At 42.6% G+C, this 15530-nt stretch overlaps 1 protein-coding gene across 3 annotated transcripts in view; it reads left to right on the top strand.

Moving 5' to 3' along the window:
• The window catches only part of LOC120724686 (filamin-A-interacting protein 1-like), a 52405-nt gene that overhangs the window by 16241 nt on the left and 20634 nt on the right, over positions 1-15530 (top strand). For all 3 annotated transcript variants that reach the window (XM_040017000.1, XM_040016999.1, XM_040016998.1), the window contains exon 2: positions 12981-13255. In XM_040017000.1, the coding sequence (XP_039872934.1) occupies positions 12989-13255 (267 nt within the window). In that variant the 5' untranslated portion in view covers positions 12981-12988. The remainder of the gene's footprint in view (positions 1-12980; positions 13256-15530) is intronic.

Here is a 15530-nt window from a genome sequence, read left to right as displayed (position 1 = left end):
GCACCACCAACACTGCAATCATTTTTGAGACCCTACAAGCAAATTTTGTGTCATTAAGCGTGATGGACAGGAAACAAATCCAGGGCTCACACGCAGACAAAGTAACAAAGGGCGAGTCATTTATTACGCTGTTGACATGGCGAGTCGATCCAAGTTGGTACTAATGGAAAAGGGGGTCAAGAGAGATACAAGAGAACGAAGGCTTTACCACACTGGGTAAAATGAACAAATGGATAAAAACAGCGGGAGTCAAAACAAAAACAAAAATAATAGTAATAAAATTTTCAGGAAATTTTCAGTAAACATGTCAGATCATGTAAGACTAACATGAACAGGTAAGACCCCATTATAACAATATTACAAAACAAATAAAAGTAATACAAAGTTATACTATAACATCACCCCATGTGTGATATATTGTTTTAGTAATGTTAGTAAAACACTTAATGTCTGCGTGGTTTCTGTGACGTTAACGCTGTGTTGCAGAAAAACTCTCTGTGTGGATCGTTGTCACATCGTCTCACAAATTACACACCTCTAATTTAAAACCTTCCCGGATGAGTCACACAATAATTCACATTCACGTGTTTATTTGTATAGTTGGACATTTTAACATATCATCTGTGAAGACCGACTCCCTGTCTGGCCAGCCTCTAGTGGACATCAGAGGAACTGCAGCTCACCTCAGTGATTTTTATGATACTGCTCCAGTGTTCATTTCATCATAACTTATCTTTCTCTATAAAGGAGACCAGAACCATACATCTTTTAATGACACCCCCGTGATCCTTTTTATGTCTTGTATAAAGTGCTGTGAATGGCCTTGCATTATTGATAGGCCTTACACAAATAAACACTTCTTTGCCTCTTCAGTATGAGCCGAATCCCACATAGTAAAGGATGGAGTTTTATTGGGAATCCAGAGGTTTGTGAGCTCAGCTGGCAGGAAGCCACGGACTTTTCGCAGGATTATTTCTTCACAGCTGAGCTCGTAAAACAGAGCAAGTGGTGAGAGATCTGTGAGGCAACGGCTACTGCTGCCAGTGGATGAGAAAGTTAGCTTCTGGTGAAATATCAGCAGTCACCTCTGTGATTATTAGCTACTCAAATATTATGTTCAGCAGTCTGAGCTTCACAAACAGGTCAAACAGCCTTTGAAAGACTGCATTCAAATTTATTCACAAAAAGATTCATGTGACTTCCTGGTTCATCAGCATTTGGAATTATTAATCTATCCTTGAAGTTTAGCTAAGAAAAAATTATACTCTGCGCTTCACACATAAACAAACTTGTTCTTGCCGTTACTGTTATATTCTTAATCCACCCTGCAACACACACACAACTAAAGAAACCAAAATTAGAGCTAGAGTGGAAGAGAAGGAAACTTAAATATTACACATAAACATTTTACGCAGTGTTCACACAAAAACAGCTTCACTCCTGTCCAGTAGAGTCTTGATGTGTGCGCCATCATCCAGGTGAGGAAATCCCAGAAAGTTGATTCAGTTCATCTGGATGTCACGTTTTCAGTGGGAGGAACATTTCATCATCCATCCAAGTGGCTTCTTCAGTCTCAGCTGACTGCAGGTTTCAGTACATTTGCCTAATGACCAACACATATGCAGATGCACTGTCCATAAACCAATTCAAAATCTACAAAAAGTCTTTTCGGAATCAGCCGAGAAAACTGCAGTTGGTGGGGGTTAGGGCGGGTTAAAGCTCTGTGCATGAAGAACAAGACTGAAAATCAATAATAGATATTGATGATCTTTGGTCCTCAGGCAGCGCTGCATTAAAAACATGACTCTGGAAGGAGATCAGTGCACAGGCTCAGGAGCACTTCAGGAATCACCGTCTGAGAACTGCTCAGTGTGGTGCTCACACACACGCAGGTTAAAGCTCCATCATGCAGTGAAGAAGCCAGACTGACTGTGACTGTGACTGTGATGGAGAAACAGCGCCGGTTCCTGTGGACCAAAGCTTGTTAAAATGGACTGAGGCAAAGAGGATCCCAAGAGGATCCCAAAAAAGACACCAGGTCCTCCAAACTAAAGAGTAGAGGGATCATCCGGCTCGTTATCAGTGTGCAGTTCAAAATCCTGCATCTCTGATGCTATGGTGGGGGTGCATCAGTGCTGAGAGGTATATACTGGTTTTAGAGCAACACATGCTCCTATCCAGATGATGTGTGATTTTAGGGAGGCCTGCATATTACAGCAGGATGATGCTAAACCACAGACTGCATCTATTCCAGCAGCACGGCTTTGTAAGAGAAAAGTCCGGGTGCTGAGCTGGTCTGCAGGTAGTCCAGACCTTCAACCAGCTGAGAACATCTGGAGCATCATGAAACCCACAACTGTCATGGTCCTGGGTCGTGCGACCCAGTGTTTTGTGTTTTAGCCTATTTTGATGTTTATTCTTTGTTTAGGGTCACTAAGGCAGTCCAGCCATTTGTACATATTACCCGTGTATTAAGTCTCCCTTGCCCTTCGTGTGTTTATGTCTGCGTGTCTTATATTGTCAAGTCCATGCTGTCAGTTATGTCATCTCCCCTGTACTATGTCTCCCCGGTTCATGTGTCTTGTCTAATCTCCATGTTTCCTGTTTTACTTTGAAAGTCTGTATTCACGGTTAGTGTATTCAGTTTCACTCCTTCTGTCCTGTCGTTAAGTTCATATGTGTCAGCTGTGTTCCCATGTGTGGCCACTTCCCCTGATCATCCCTCATGTGTATTTAGTCTCTGTGTTTCATACAGTCTGTCTGGCGTCGTCTGTGTTGCCACCTCCTGTGTTCTGTACCTCCAGCCATAGTCTTTCCTTAGTTTTGTCCAGTTTAGGTTTTCTGTTGAGTACTACACGTATGCTGCCCTCATTCTGTTTTTGTTCTTTTCATCAGCCATAATAAAAGGCTCGTTTTGTTGGAATCCACTCCTGCATCCTCGTTTGTGTTCGCACCTGGGTCCACCACACACCTTTCCGCACGGTCTGCCTCCGCAGACCTTGACAACAACAGGACAAAGCAGAGATAGGACTGCTGAGCAGCTAGAATCCTCCTCAGACTCTGTTAAAGTCCACAGCTACTCTCCTCTGCTCACAGAGGTTTATAGTCTAATGTTACAATAAGACGGGATGCTGCACAGTTGGAAACTTTTTTGAGATGTGTTGCTGCCTTAAAATTCAAAATTCTAAATATTTTTTTCAAAATGGTACATTTAAACATTTGATATGTTTTCTATGGTCTTTTTGGTTTCTGAGATTTGCAAATCATTTGTAAATCATAGTCTCCCAACTTTGTCAGGTTTGTGTTTGCATGACAGCACTTGTGGTGTTTGTTTCTAATCCATTTAATGAACAAGAGACCACATGCATGTTGTCAGTATGATCTATATTTACTCCCGGACACATCTTTACAATATGAAACCCGAGCCGGTGGCTGTTTGCTAACTGCTCTGGTGTTTTCATCCAAATGTGACCTCTGCTAACTTGGAGGCGCTTCAAGCTCGCCCGATTAACGGGCACTTTGTTTACAACAAATGCTGTTGTGGATGTGTGCGAGAGCTGCAGCTGTGAAGCGAAGTTGAGGTTCAGGCATCTCTGAGATTGCTGATGGCTCATAAAGTGATAGCCCCGGAGTCTCCCCTTGTTGGACCCTGGACATGAGTGGGGACACCCTAAAAATACCTCTTTAAGTTTCACCAAACAAACAGCTGAGACTGCTACAAGGACGCCCATTAGCTGTATTTACACTGTTAGCGGGCTGCATAGCACATGAGTGACATATCAGACCTCAGATTAAGTTACACCTGGCCCCCGATCAGAGAGCGCTGCATTCGTGCAGCATCAACAGACTTAAAAACTTCAATTTTTCAATGCACGCGAGTTAGTGCCTTTTTCCAAGCTATCCCACGCTAACCCCTATCGGACCCTGTCGGCAACATTAGTGAGTGTCTCCCACCTAACTTCATGTTTGGGGTTCTTATGTGACACAAAAGGTTTTAAATCTGGACTTTTACATTAAATGTAGGGTTAAATATTTAATAACACAACAGAAGTGCTCACATTAAAGATTATCTCCTAAAATGCATTGGAAACAGTTGTCAATCACAGGGTCAATGCTGTGACCTTGTCATTATTGGACGATCTTCTTAAGCACCGTGCTTCCACTCATCCACACAGTCTCATGTGTCAGTCCACAGCTGCCAGAGGTTTTATCCACACCATCTTGTAAATCAGAGAACATCTTAGACTCATCATGTGTCCAGAAATATGGCTCACAACAGAGGACTGAAAATCGGAAACACTGTTTATTCAGGACCCAGTTTTGTCTGATTTATTTACGTTTGTAGTGTATTGTGGAGGACTTTCTCATCGAAGTGGTTGCTTCCATTAGAGTACATCCTTGGCCCTATGCTTTAGTAAAGCTCTAGTAAACTTATGCATGTCTGCTTACATGTCAGAGGTGTTGTGCAGTCGTTCATGACTTCGTGCAGGGCCACATGTGAAAGAAATGAAATGTTTTTATAACCAGAATATAATTCTGTTGAAAAAAGGGTGGAATGGGAGACACTGATAACGTAAGAAAATGAGGAGCTTTAATCAAGCACCGTGCCTCGCCCCTCTCTGAATGACTGCTCTGTGAAGTGTACAGGGAGTGCAGAATTATTAGGCAAATGAGTATTTTGTCCACATCATCCTCTTCATGCATGTTGTCTTACTCCAAGCTGTATAGGCTCGAAAGCCTACTACCAATTAAGCATATTAGGTGATGTGCATCTCTGTAATGACAAGGGGTGTGGTCTAATGACATCAACACCCTATATCAGGTGTGCATAATTATTAGGCAACGTCCTTTCCTTTGGCAAAATGGGTCAAAAGAAGGACTTGACAGGCTCAGAAAAGTCAAAAATAGTGAGATATCTTGCAGAGGGATGCAGCAGTCTCAAAATTGCAAAGCTTCTGAAGCGTGATCATCGAACAATCAAGTGTTTCATTCAAAATAGTCAACAGGGTCGCAAGAAGCGTGTGGAAAAACCAAGGTGCAAAATAACTGCCCATGAACTGAGAAAAGTCAAGCGTGCAGCTGCCAAGATGCCACTTGCCACCAGTTTGGCCATATTTCAGAGCTGCAACATCACTGGAGTGCCCAAAAGCACAAGGTGTGCAATACTCAGAGACATGGCCAAGGTAAGAAAGGCTGAAAGACGACCACCACTGAACAAGACACACAAGCTGAAACGTCAAGACTGGGCCAAGAAATATCTCAAGACTGGTTTTTCTAAGGTTTTATGGACTGATGAAATGAGAGTGAGTCTTGATGGGCCAGATGGATGGGCCCGTGGCTGGATTGGTAAAGGGCAGAGAGCTCCAGTCCGACTCAGACGCCAGCAAGGTGGAGGTGGAGTACTGGTTTGGGCTGGTATCATCAAAGATGAGCTTGTGGGGCCTTTTCGGGTTGAGGATGGAGTTAAGCTCAACTCCCAGTCCTACTGCCAGTTTCTGGAAGACACCTTCTTCAAGCAGTGGTACAGGAAGAAGTCTGCATCCTTCAAGAAAAACATGATTTTCATGCAGGACAATGCTCCATCACACGCGTCCAAGTACTCCATAGCGTGGCTGGCAAGAAAGGGTATAAAAGAAGAAAAACTAATGACATGGCCTCCTTGTTCACCTGATCTGAACCCCATTGAGAACCTGTGGTCCATCATCAAATGTGAGATTTACAAGGAGGGAAAACAGTACACCTCTCTGAACAGTGTCTGGGAGGCTGTGGTTGCTGCTGCACGCAATGTTGATGGTGAACAGATCAAAACACTGACAGAATCCATGGATGGCAGGCTTTTGAGTGTCCTTGCAAAGAAAGGTGGCTATATTGGTCGCTGGTTTGTTTTTGTTTTGTTTTTGAATGTCAGAAATGTATATTTGTGAATGTGGAGATGTTATATTGGTGTCACTGGTAAAAATAAATAATTGAAATGGGTATATATTTGTTTTTTGTTAAGTTGCCTAATAATTATGCACAGTAATAGTCACCTGCACACACAGATATCCCCCTAAAATAGCTAAAACTAAAAACAAACTAAAAACTACTTCCAAAAACATTCAGCTTTGATATTAATGAGTTTTTTGGGTTCATTGAAAACATGGTTGTTGTTCAATAATAAAATTATTCCTCAAAAATACAACTTGCCTAATAATTCTGCACTCCCTGTATGTAGAATAGAATAGAATAGAATTGAATAGAATTCAACTTTATTGTCATTGCACATGCACAGGTACAGGGCAACGAAATGCAGTTTGCATCCATCCAGAAGTGCTTTAGTGATATAGATATATTACAATATATATTAACAATAATATAGATATGTGAGTATATTACAGAAATGGGTCTATTATGGTATGTTATAATGTACACGGTATGAAGTATGTTGTGAATATTCTATAACTATAAGTATGTACAGGCTGTAGTGAGTACAAGCTATGTACAGGATATGAACAGGATATAAATATGAAAAACTATACAGAATATGAAATAAATAACTTTACAGAAATCTGAGATATACAGCTATACAGAAATGGGAACTATGCAAGTTGTAAACAGTTGTAGGGTTAAAAATTATCGAATGTACAGAATGATTATTTACACAGAGCTATACAGTAGTGCAGTTAAGATAAGTGAGATATAATTCCTACAGAGGCTATATAAAGTGCTAGTGGTTGTGAGTGGTGGTTCAGTCCATGTTATTATTGTGTGTTTGAGGGTACAGTTGTCCATTGTGGGTGTGGGTGTGTTCAGTCCATGTGTTAACGTGGGTCAGATGTCAGGAGGCAGAGTTCAGGAGTCTGACAGTTGTGGGGAAGAAGCTGTTCCGGTACCTGGTGGTCTCCTGTAGCGCCTCCCAGAGTGCGGGAGGGTGAAGAGTCCATGTGATGGGTGACTGGGGTCTTTGATGATTTTCCCAGCCCTTTTCAGACACCGCTTCCTGTAGATGTCTTTCATGGCAGGAAGTGGTGCTCCGGCGATGCGCTGGGCAGTTTTCACGACCCTCTGCAACGCCTTCCGGTCCGAGGCAGAGCAGTTCCCGTACCAGACTGTTATACAGTTGGTCAGGATGCTCTCGATGGTGCAGCGATAGAAGTTCACCAGGATGTCTGAGGACAGGTGGTTCTTCCTCAGAGTCCTCAAGAAGAAGAGGCGCTGGTGAGCCTTCTTGACCAGCTTGGAGCAGTTGGTCGTCCAGGTGAGATCCTCGGAGATGTGGACTCCCAGGAACTTGAAGCTGCTCACACGCTCCACAGCCGTCCCCTTAATGTGGATGGGTGGATGTGGGTCAGCATTCCTCCTGTAGTCCACGATGAGCTCCTTGGTCTTCTCGGTGTTAAGCAGCAGGTTGTTTCTGTCGCACCACTCAGCCAGACGATCCACCTCCTCCCTGTAGGCGGCCTCATCGTTGTCACTGATGAGGCCAATCACCGTGGTGTCATCTGCGAACTTAATGATGGTGTTGGAACCATCAGCAGGTCTGCAGTCGTGGGTGAAGAGGGAGTAGAGGAAAGGGCTCATCACACAGCCTTGTGGTACACCGGTGTTCATCGTGATTGTAGATGAACAGTGGTTATCCAGCCGGACATGTTGGGGGCGGTTGGTCAGGAAGTCCAGTAACCATTTGCAGATGAGGGAACTGATGCCCAGGTCTGTCAGTTTCCTGATGAGTTGTGAGGGGTGGATTGTATTGAATGCTGAACTGAAGTCTATAAACAGCATTCTGGCGTAGGTGTTGTTGTTGTCCAGGTGTGAGAGGACAGAGTGCAGTGCGGTGGAGACTGCATCCTCTGTGCTCCTGTTCTGGCGGTATGCGAATTGGTGGGGGTCCAGGGTGGGGGGGAGACAGGATTTGAAGTGTGCTAGGACCAGCTGCTCTAAGCACTTAGTGATGATGGGGGTGAGTGCTACTGGGCGGTAGTCATTGAGGTAAGATGGGTTGGAGTTTTTGGGTATCGGGACGATGGAGGTGGATTTGAAGCAGGCCGGTACCACAGCGTGGGCCAAGGACAGGTTGAATATGTCTGTGAGCACTCCTGCAAGCTCCCCAGAACACGCTCTGAGAACACGCCCGGGGGTGCCATCAGGGCCTGCAGCCTTGTGGACATTGATCCTGCTCAGCACCGCTCCTACATCGGTAGGGGAGAGAGTCAGAGGTTGGTGGTCTGGCGTCATGTCTGCTTTGGTTGTGGTTGTGGGGTTCCCTCGCTCAAAACGAGCATGAAAGTTGTTGAGCTCGTTGAGGAAGGAGACATCAGAGGATGCGGGGGAGGGTTTGGTGGTCCTGTAGTCTGTAATGGTCTGGAGTCCTTGCCACATGCGTCGGGGGTTGGAGTTGGAGAAGTGTTCTTCTACCTTCTTTTTGTAATGGTGTTTGGCTTTTTTGATGCCCTTCTTTAGATTAGCCCTGGCTGTACTGTAGGCGTGTGCATCTCCTGACCTAAAGGCGGTGTTGCGGGCCTTCAGGTGGAAGTGAGATCACCAGTTCTGGAAAGTTACAGATGGTGGACGACACCCTGCAGACGACATTAAAGAGGAAGAGGTTTATAATAATACTCGAGAAATAAATCTGTTTTTCTGTGCTGAAGATGTTCAGTGATGGAAAACTCTTTGAGTAGAGCTTTTCATCGGTGCTTCATCAGGATGTGATGCTGATAAGGTCACAGTGAAATCATGACTCAGAGCTCCTTCTGGGGAGGTAAACTGTTTATAGGGATGGGTTTACTTATCTGGGACTCGGTGCAACAGTGTGTCGGTATCTGACGAGTGAGAGTCCATCAGAAGCCTGTAAAAGTCTTTGATGTGACACGTAGCAACAGAAATGAAAACAACATGACCTGTAAACAGAGCATCTCTGCTTACAGACGCCGTACGCGCCGCTTCCAGTGAAAGGCCTGCTGAACGTCAGCAACATGTCCCAGGAGCTTCATTGTCCTGTGAGCTTGATATCAGTGCAGGTTTCAGAGTTAGGATTGAAATTAAACCTTGTGGACAAAAACTTTCTGACTTCCAATGATTTTATGCTATTGGTTAAATTTATGGTCTGTTTGTTGCCAAGAGTACACAAAAATTAGAAATAATGTGTTTTTCTTGGTAGAGATCTGCCTGTGGATCCTTTGTTAGTCAGGACACACTCGTATTGGACATTTAGTGTCATATCTGAACTAAAATAGGAAAAAGTGAGAGAGATTGTGTTGGTGTTTTAATGTTGTGTCTATGTACAGTACCATCAATGCTGCTCAAGCAGTACCTCCTGGGACAGTTTTTCAATGCAGACTGGCAGAATAAGCAATTAACAAAATAAAACTCTACAGGTTAAAATTTGGCACTGAATATATCCTTCGAATTTGAATTTTATTATCTCAACTTCTTACTAGCATAACTAGAATTTAGCTTGTTTTTATGGTCTTGTGGTGCAATAGTTGTTTTACTCTCAACGGCAGAAATAAGAGTAACTGTTAAAACTGTGAACTGCTGTTTGGTTTCTTAAACATGAGCTACATGCTTCAGTCACGTGTAAATGAACCAGCTTTAGATTCAGATTAAAGAACTTGTGATATAGATTAACTCCAGATTCACGATAGAGAATTCATCCTATGAACTGACTCCAGAATCACATCAGAATTCATCATATGGATTGACTGCACATTTTGAGTGTTGAACTCTTCATTTTTAATCCAAATTCAGTATTTAATTTTATGATATAAATTGACTCCAGATGAAGGGTAGAAGAAGAATAAATCATACGGACTGACTCCGGATTCAAGGCACACTTTTTATTGTGGAGTGACACCATATTTGTGGTTTGGAATCCATGATATGTTGATTAAATCCAGATTTGGGGCAGCGGATATAATCTGAATGGATATAAGATCAGATTCTTTCCCTGAACTTGTCGAAATGTTCTCCATCTGACACCTGGACCTCCAGCTACTGAGAAGAGCTTGTCTTGGCTTTAGATTTTGACCCCCTGGTTGAGCCTTTTCTTTTCAGCTCTGTGGTTTTGACACATGGCAAATTTTGGCATCTACCCTGAAACAACTATTAATAACGGGTATCGGTAACGTGGTTGCTACCTCTGGCCTGCCAGGATTCTCTTTGGCTTAGTCACGACCTGCTTTCATCCAGACATCATGAACGTTGGCCTCATTCAGATTCAATTGGCTATAACTTGTTTTTTTTTTTATTATGAGTATGAATGAATGTAGAAGTTACAGCCGGGTGACTGCATTTATCTTCCAGTGATGTGATGCTGAAACTACTTTTCACTTTCACAGTGCGCACAATAGTTTAACCTGGCTTTGGTCGTAGAGGAGATTTGCTCAGACATGGGAAGCTTTCCCCCATCAAAAATGCACAAAGAACGAAACTCAGTATTCAGTGCAGCAGTAAAGCTTAAATTGTGGCTCATCAAAGTGTGACTTTTGTCTGCCATCATTGCATTTCTGTTGTCTGACTGCAAAGAGCAGAAAAGCTTTCACCTAGTTCACCATTTATGAGCTTTAAAAAGAAAATAAAAGACAGATCTGATTGTTCGAAATTGTTTTGGAAAAATTCTGTAAAGATAAGATGAAAAATACTCAAAGGATCAATTCAGTTGGTTTATTATTTTGTTAAGTAAGTTGAAAAAAAGTTCAACAAACAAGTAAATAAATAAACAAGGTAAAACAAAGTAAGAACAAAAAAGTTAAACAAGTAAATGAAGAAACAGGGTAAAGGAGAGAAAACCCCAACAATCCCCTCTGAGCAAGCACTAGGCGACAGTGGGGAGGAAAAACTGCCTTTTAACGGGCAGAAACATCCGGCAGAACCAGGCTCGGGGGGGGATGTCCCTCCTCTGGAACAAGTGGAAGCTTTTTTTCAGGCACTTTTCCACAAGCGCTTTTTTCTCCAGGATGAGGATTTTCAACTCACCAGTTGTTTCAGCATTTTGCTTCTCGGGTTTCTGGTATATTTGCTGCACATCTTCTAATGTTGCTTGTGTGTCTTTAAGCTTTTCTCTCAGTTCTTTGGATGTTGCCTCGTGCATTAGAGTCATCTTGTGCATGTCTGTATTTCTCTCTTGTGCTTTGTTGTGCATGTCTTCTAACTGCTCATTTCTTCTTTGGATTTCTTGAAGCGTACGCTGCAGGTCTTCATTTACTTTCTCTTGTTGTTGCTTTTGTGCCTGCATTTCTGTGTTTTCACGCTTGAAGTCACTGAAGTTCAACAACATCCCCTTAATGAGCTCTGAGTTGTTTCTCGCTATTCCGTTGATCCTACGCTGCATCAGTGTTTGATCAAGCCAGTGTTTGATCAAGCCTGACTTTCAGCACTTTGTTTTCTCCCTCCACGCCTTTGAATTTGCGCTCCATTTCTCTCTGCTTTTTGTCCTGTTCTTCCTTCTGTTGGAGGATTTCTTTATTTTTTTCCAGCGCTTCATCAAGCTTTGCTTCTTCTCTTGGAGAAATGTATCACCTCAGGTGGCGTAATCTTTTTTGCTTAGTTGGCGTTTTTGTGGATACATAGTCTGTACACAGCGACTCTGAGAAGGTTTCCAAATGTATCTCTGGTCGAACGTTTGAAGGCTGCGAACACAATTGCTGTGAACAAATCAACTAAAAATGCTGCATCTCACTCCCCTTTTGTCCTTGTGACATCATCACTCTGTAAGCCAATGAGATTGTCCCATAACATTTTGGAATGGGAATATTTCTTTAAACTGTTTTTTAAAGTTAACTTAATATGGTCACTTAATATGGATGGACCATCACTGGTCATCAGGTGTATCAATTTACCGTTGAAGAGCCATGAGCTTCTCCAAGATCTTTCCATTAATGGGTTTAAGAAACCTGGTTACAGGATGCAGTTTCATAAATTGAGGCATGAATGTGACTTCTTCCTCCTACTTAGGATATTCAAATGTCCTCATTGTCTACGAGGGTCACAAAAAACAAACTGTTTGAAAAAGTGTTTAAACCTTTCTAAATTGTTAATTCATTGTATTATATCTCGTTTTTCTTTTTCTCAAGAGTCATATAAAAAGTCCTGAGAGGAATGTGCATTGTTTTTCTTGGTTCATTCAATTGGTGATTGTCTAATCGATGACTGAACAACATCATTTGCACAGTTCCACCTACAAACCAATCACTGTCAAATACAGGGTAATGCAAGCCGCATATGTGAGAATGTCACATGATGCTCTTTGGGATGTTTGCATGATTGCAATATGAAACCAATATGATGAAGATATGAACCTTAGTTCTCACCAACTCAACTCAGCTGCAGTTCCTATAATGGCCACTAGAGGCTGGCTCCCAAAGCCAATTCCCATAGACTCTCATGTTAAAATGTTCAACTTTCAGCAGAAATGAACATTTTTACAGCCTGCTGCAGAAACATTTGGACATCTAAAGCTTAGATAATGAGTAAATATTTATATGAGTCACCTGTTTTTGAACGCTGTGCATCACTGAAGGCGTGCGCTAGTGACGGCCAAAATGTCAAACTTGAGAAGCCTTCCAAATGTTGTTCGACAAGCCACTGGGTGATCTGTAGTCTGGTGGCCATGATCATCTTTTATATACAGTTAGTGGTTTGGACTTTCCAGGCAGCTGCTGCATCGCTGCCAGTTAGTTTGAATACTATGAAAATCATCTTTGCAGAGGTTGAAATTCTGAAAGGTGAGCTGGGTAATCCATCATGGTTAATATTTCACTGCCTTTATTTTGTTGTCATGCTTTCATCACTTGCTAATGTCTTTGTTGTGCATACAGCTGAAATTTGAGGCTGAGCTGCAAATACAATGATCCTGTTAATGTCATAGGTGTCCAAAGCAAACCTTCAAGCCAAGTAAATCTTTACAAGCTGAAACCCAACACTGATATAAAAAGACAAACATCTGGCTTTCTTGGGTCTTTTTTTTAACTTAATGGTCTCCATTTTTTTTCCCTTTCCCACAGGTAAAAACATGCGATCCAGGACCTGCACCATGGAAGGTCCAGATGATGGACACATCCAGCCCAGTAAAGGTTTCATCAAGCAGGAAGATGAAAACATGTCGGAGCTGACGAAGAGGAAGATGAAAGTTCACCGAGAGGAGAAGGATGGGAGGACGGGGGTGTCGGGCTCAGTGAAGAAACCTCAGAAAGCTGCAGAGAGCCAGAAGCCAGCAACACCAGATCTGTCCAAGAAGGACCTGCTTCACCTGCTAGGAGTCATGGAGGGAGAAGTTCAGGTATGAATGACATCAAAGCATGGTCATGTGACATATTTTTGTAAATTTGCCCCTTTTTGTTTGCACCTTGCAGCAGTTGCATTAAAAAATCACCCTTTCCCCTTTTTTCCAGTTTGATTTGATTTAATTTAACTGCACATTTGTGATTATGGTCATGAACATTTCCATACTGTACAGTGATCACATGTTCATACGTATGTTCACATGCATATTATTGCACACCATCTGTACACATTTCTGTGTCTGGCAACCGACTTCATGAAAATCTCTAATGAACTTATGGCGTGAGCGCTGCCAACTACATCTGAGAGGGAATACGTGCATTCAGATGGTGGCTGGTTTAAGTTCAAAGAAATGTCCTTATTTAATGAGAAAGCTCAGTAACTCGATTTGGTTATTCATATTTAACCATGTTCCCTAAACGAAAGTGTATTTTCAACCAAACCTTTGACTCGTTCTCATTCACGGGGCAAAAAGTAGTTTGTCAAAGCCGCTGGTGTGGCTCATTAATACAGACAGAAAAGACTGAGTGGTCACTTTGAACCTGCTTTGGGCAGGGATAGCTCAGTAGGTAGAGTGGTGGCCCCATGATCGGAAGGTCGGGGGTTCCACTGAACGGCTACCCTGAGGTACCCCTGAGCAAGGTACCATCCCTACACACTGCTCCCCGGGCGCCCAATGGCTGCCCACTGCTTCACAGGGTGAATGGGTTAAATGCAGAGAGGAATTTCCCCACGAAGATCAATTAAGTAAACATTTATTTATTTAATCTTGTTTACAGGTCCAAAGACATGCATGCCAGGTTAAGTGATGATTCTTTATTGGTTGTGGATGTGAAGTAGATCAAGTGCTTAAAGAGTGCAGCGTTGCATGAATGTACAGTTAAATGTGGCTCATAGTCTAAAGCTCTTTGAGTTGTCTGATTGGTTAGAAAAGCATTCTGTTAACGGTGGGGTTTCATTACATCAAAGACGCCTCATTACTCCATTTGGTTTAAATGGATCCAGCCCTGAGGTGGAGGAGAGGTCACCAGGTGAAGCCTTCCCAGAGTGGTTACTGCCCATCTCCTCCGGGCTTTTTTATTGCTTATACCACAACCAGCTGGAGACTCTTTCTGCTGCTTCTTTTAGCCATTGGACAGCTGTTTTCCTCTTATCTGTAATGTAATGTAAATATGCACGTAGCTTGAAAAGTGTTCATTATATTTAAAAGCACATGCTCTGGTAATCCTAGTGTGTCTATGTCTGACTGAACTTCAATCGTGCATGGAAACAGTGTCAACATCTTTTCATGTACGGGTTTAGCCATCATACCGTCAGACAGTAATAATGTCCGCCATGGCTGTGGCGTTATACCTGCAGCACCTCTGAGAACATGCTGGACACCTGACTGAATCAGCTGAGTTTGATTACAGTAGGATCAGTTGTCTTAATAATTAATTGTATTGGTTGAGATGGTGCAGTAGTGTTTATTTGACAGCTCAGTCGTTTAAGCTGAAGTGTTGATTATTTCCTTTCTTTTTCTTTGCCTGAAGCTGTTTGGGGATGTGAAAGCCATAAATGCAGTGGAGTTTTTCATCATCGCTGAGACATATTGATGTTTCACAGCATGTGATGGGTGAGATTTTTGTGGAAACAGCCCACCAGCTGCTTCTGGGTTCCACTCTGATAATGATTTTCTAATGGAGGCACATTTATAAAGCTCTCTCCGGAGAGGCAGGATGCTGCTGCCTCGCCCTCTGTTTCCATCCTGCTCATCTGTTTGGGCGTGTTGAATATTTTCCATCAGGCAGAGAAATAATCAGCACAGAGCAACGTCTCGCACAGGAAGAGCTGCTTTTCTTCTGCTTTGTTTCACGTGTCAGGTGCTCAGGAATAGAAAACGGATCAAGATTTTAGACACAAAAGGAGAGTTTGCTGCAGCATGACAGAGCCAGAAATACAACAAACATCATCATGTGTTTTCTCCAAGTCGACAAATCTCATAAATATACCTAAACTAACGCTGATCACATGCCACTACTGTGGATTAAACCTTTATATATCTTATTCCTCTGAGCTCCGTTATCGTTCAAGAACTATTAAAAACACATCAGTGAGCCGCACTCTTCCCTCGGGTGATATGATACTTCATCACTATGAACACACACACTGCAGTTTATTTAAACCAGACCCACATACAACCTCACATGAGTATCAAATGTGGATTAACCGCTGCTGAAAATACTCCCCATCATACACACTCCTTTTCTTCCTGTTTGAGAAAGGAACGTTGC

Source organism: Simochromis diagramma, unplaced genomic scaffold (assembly GCF_900408965.1).
Source record: "Simochromis diagramma unplaced genomic scaffold, fSimDia1.1 OVJJ01000802.1, whole genome shotgun sequence".
NCBI lineage: Eukaryota > Metazoa > Chordata > Actinopteri > Cichliformes > Cichlidae > Simochromis > Simochromis diagramma.
This window is presented reverse-complemented; position numbering and strand designations above follow the sequence as displayed.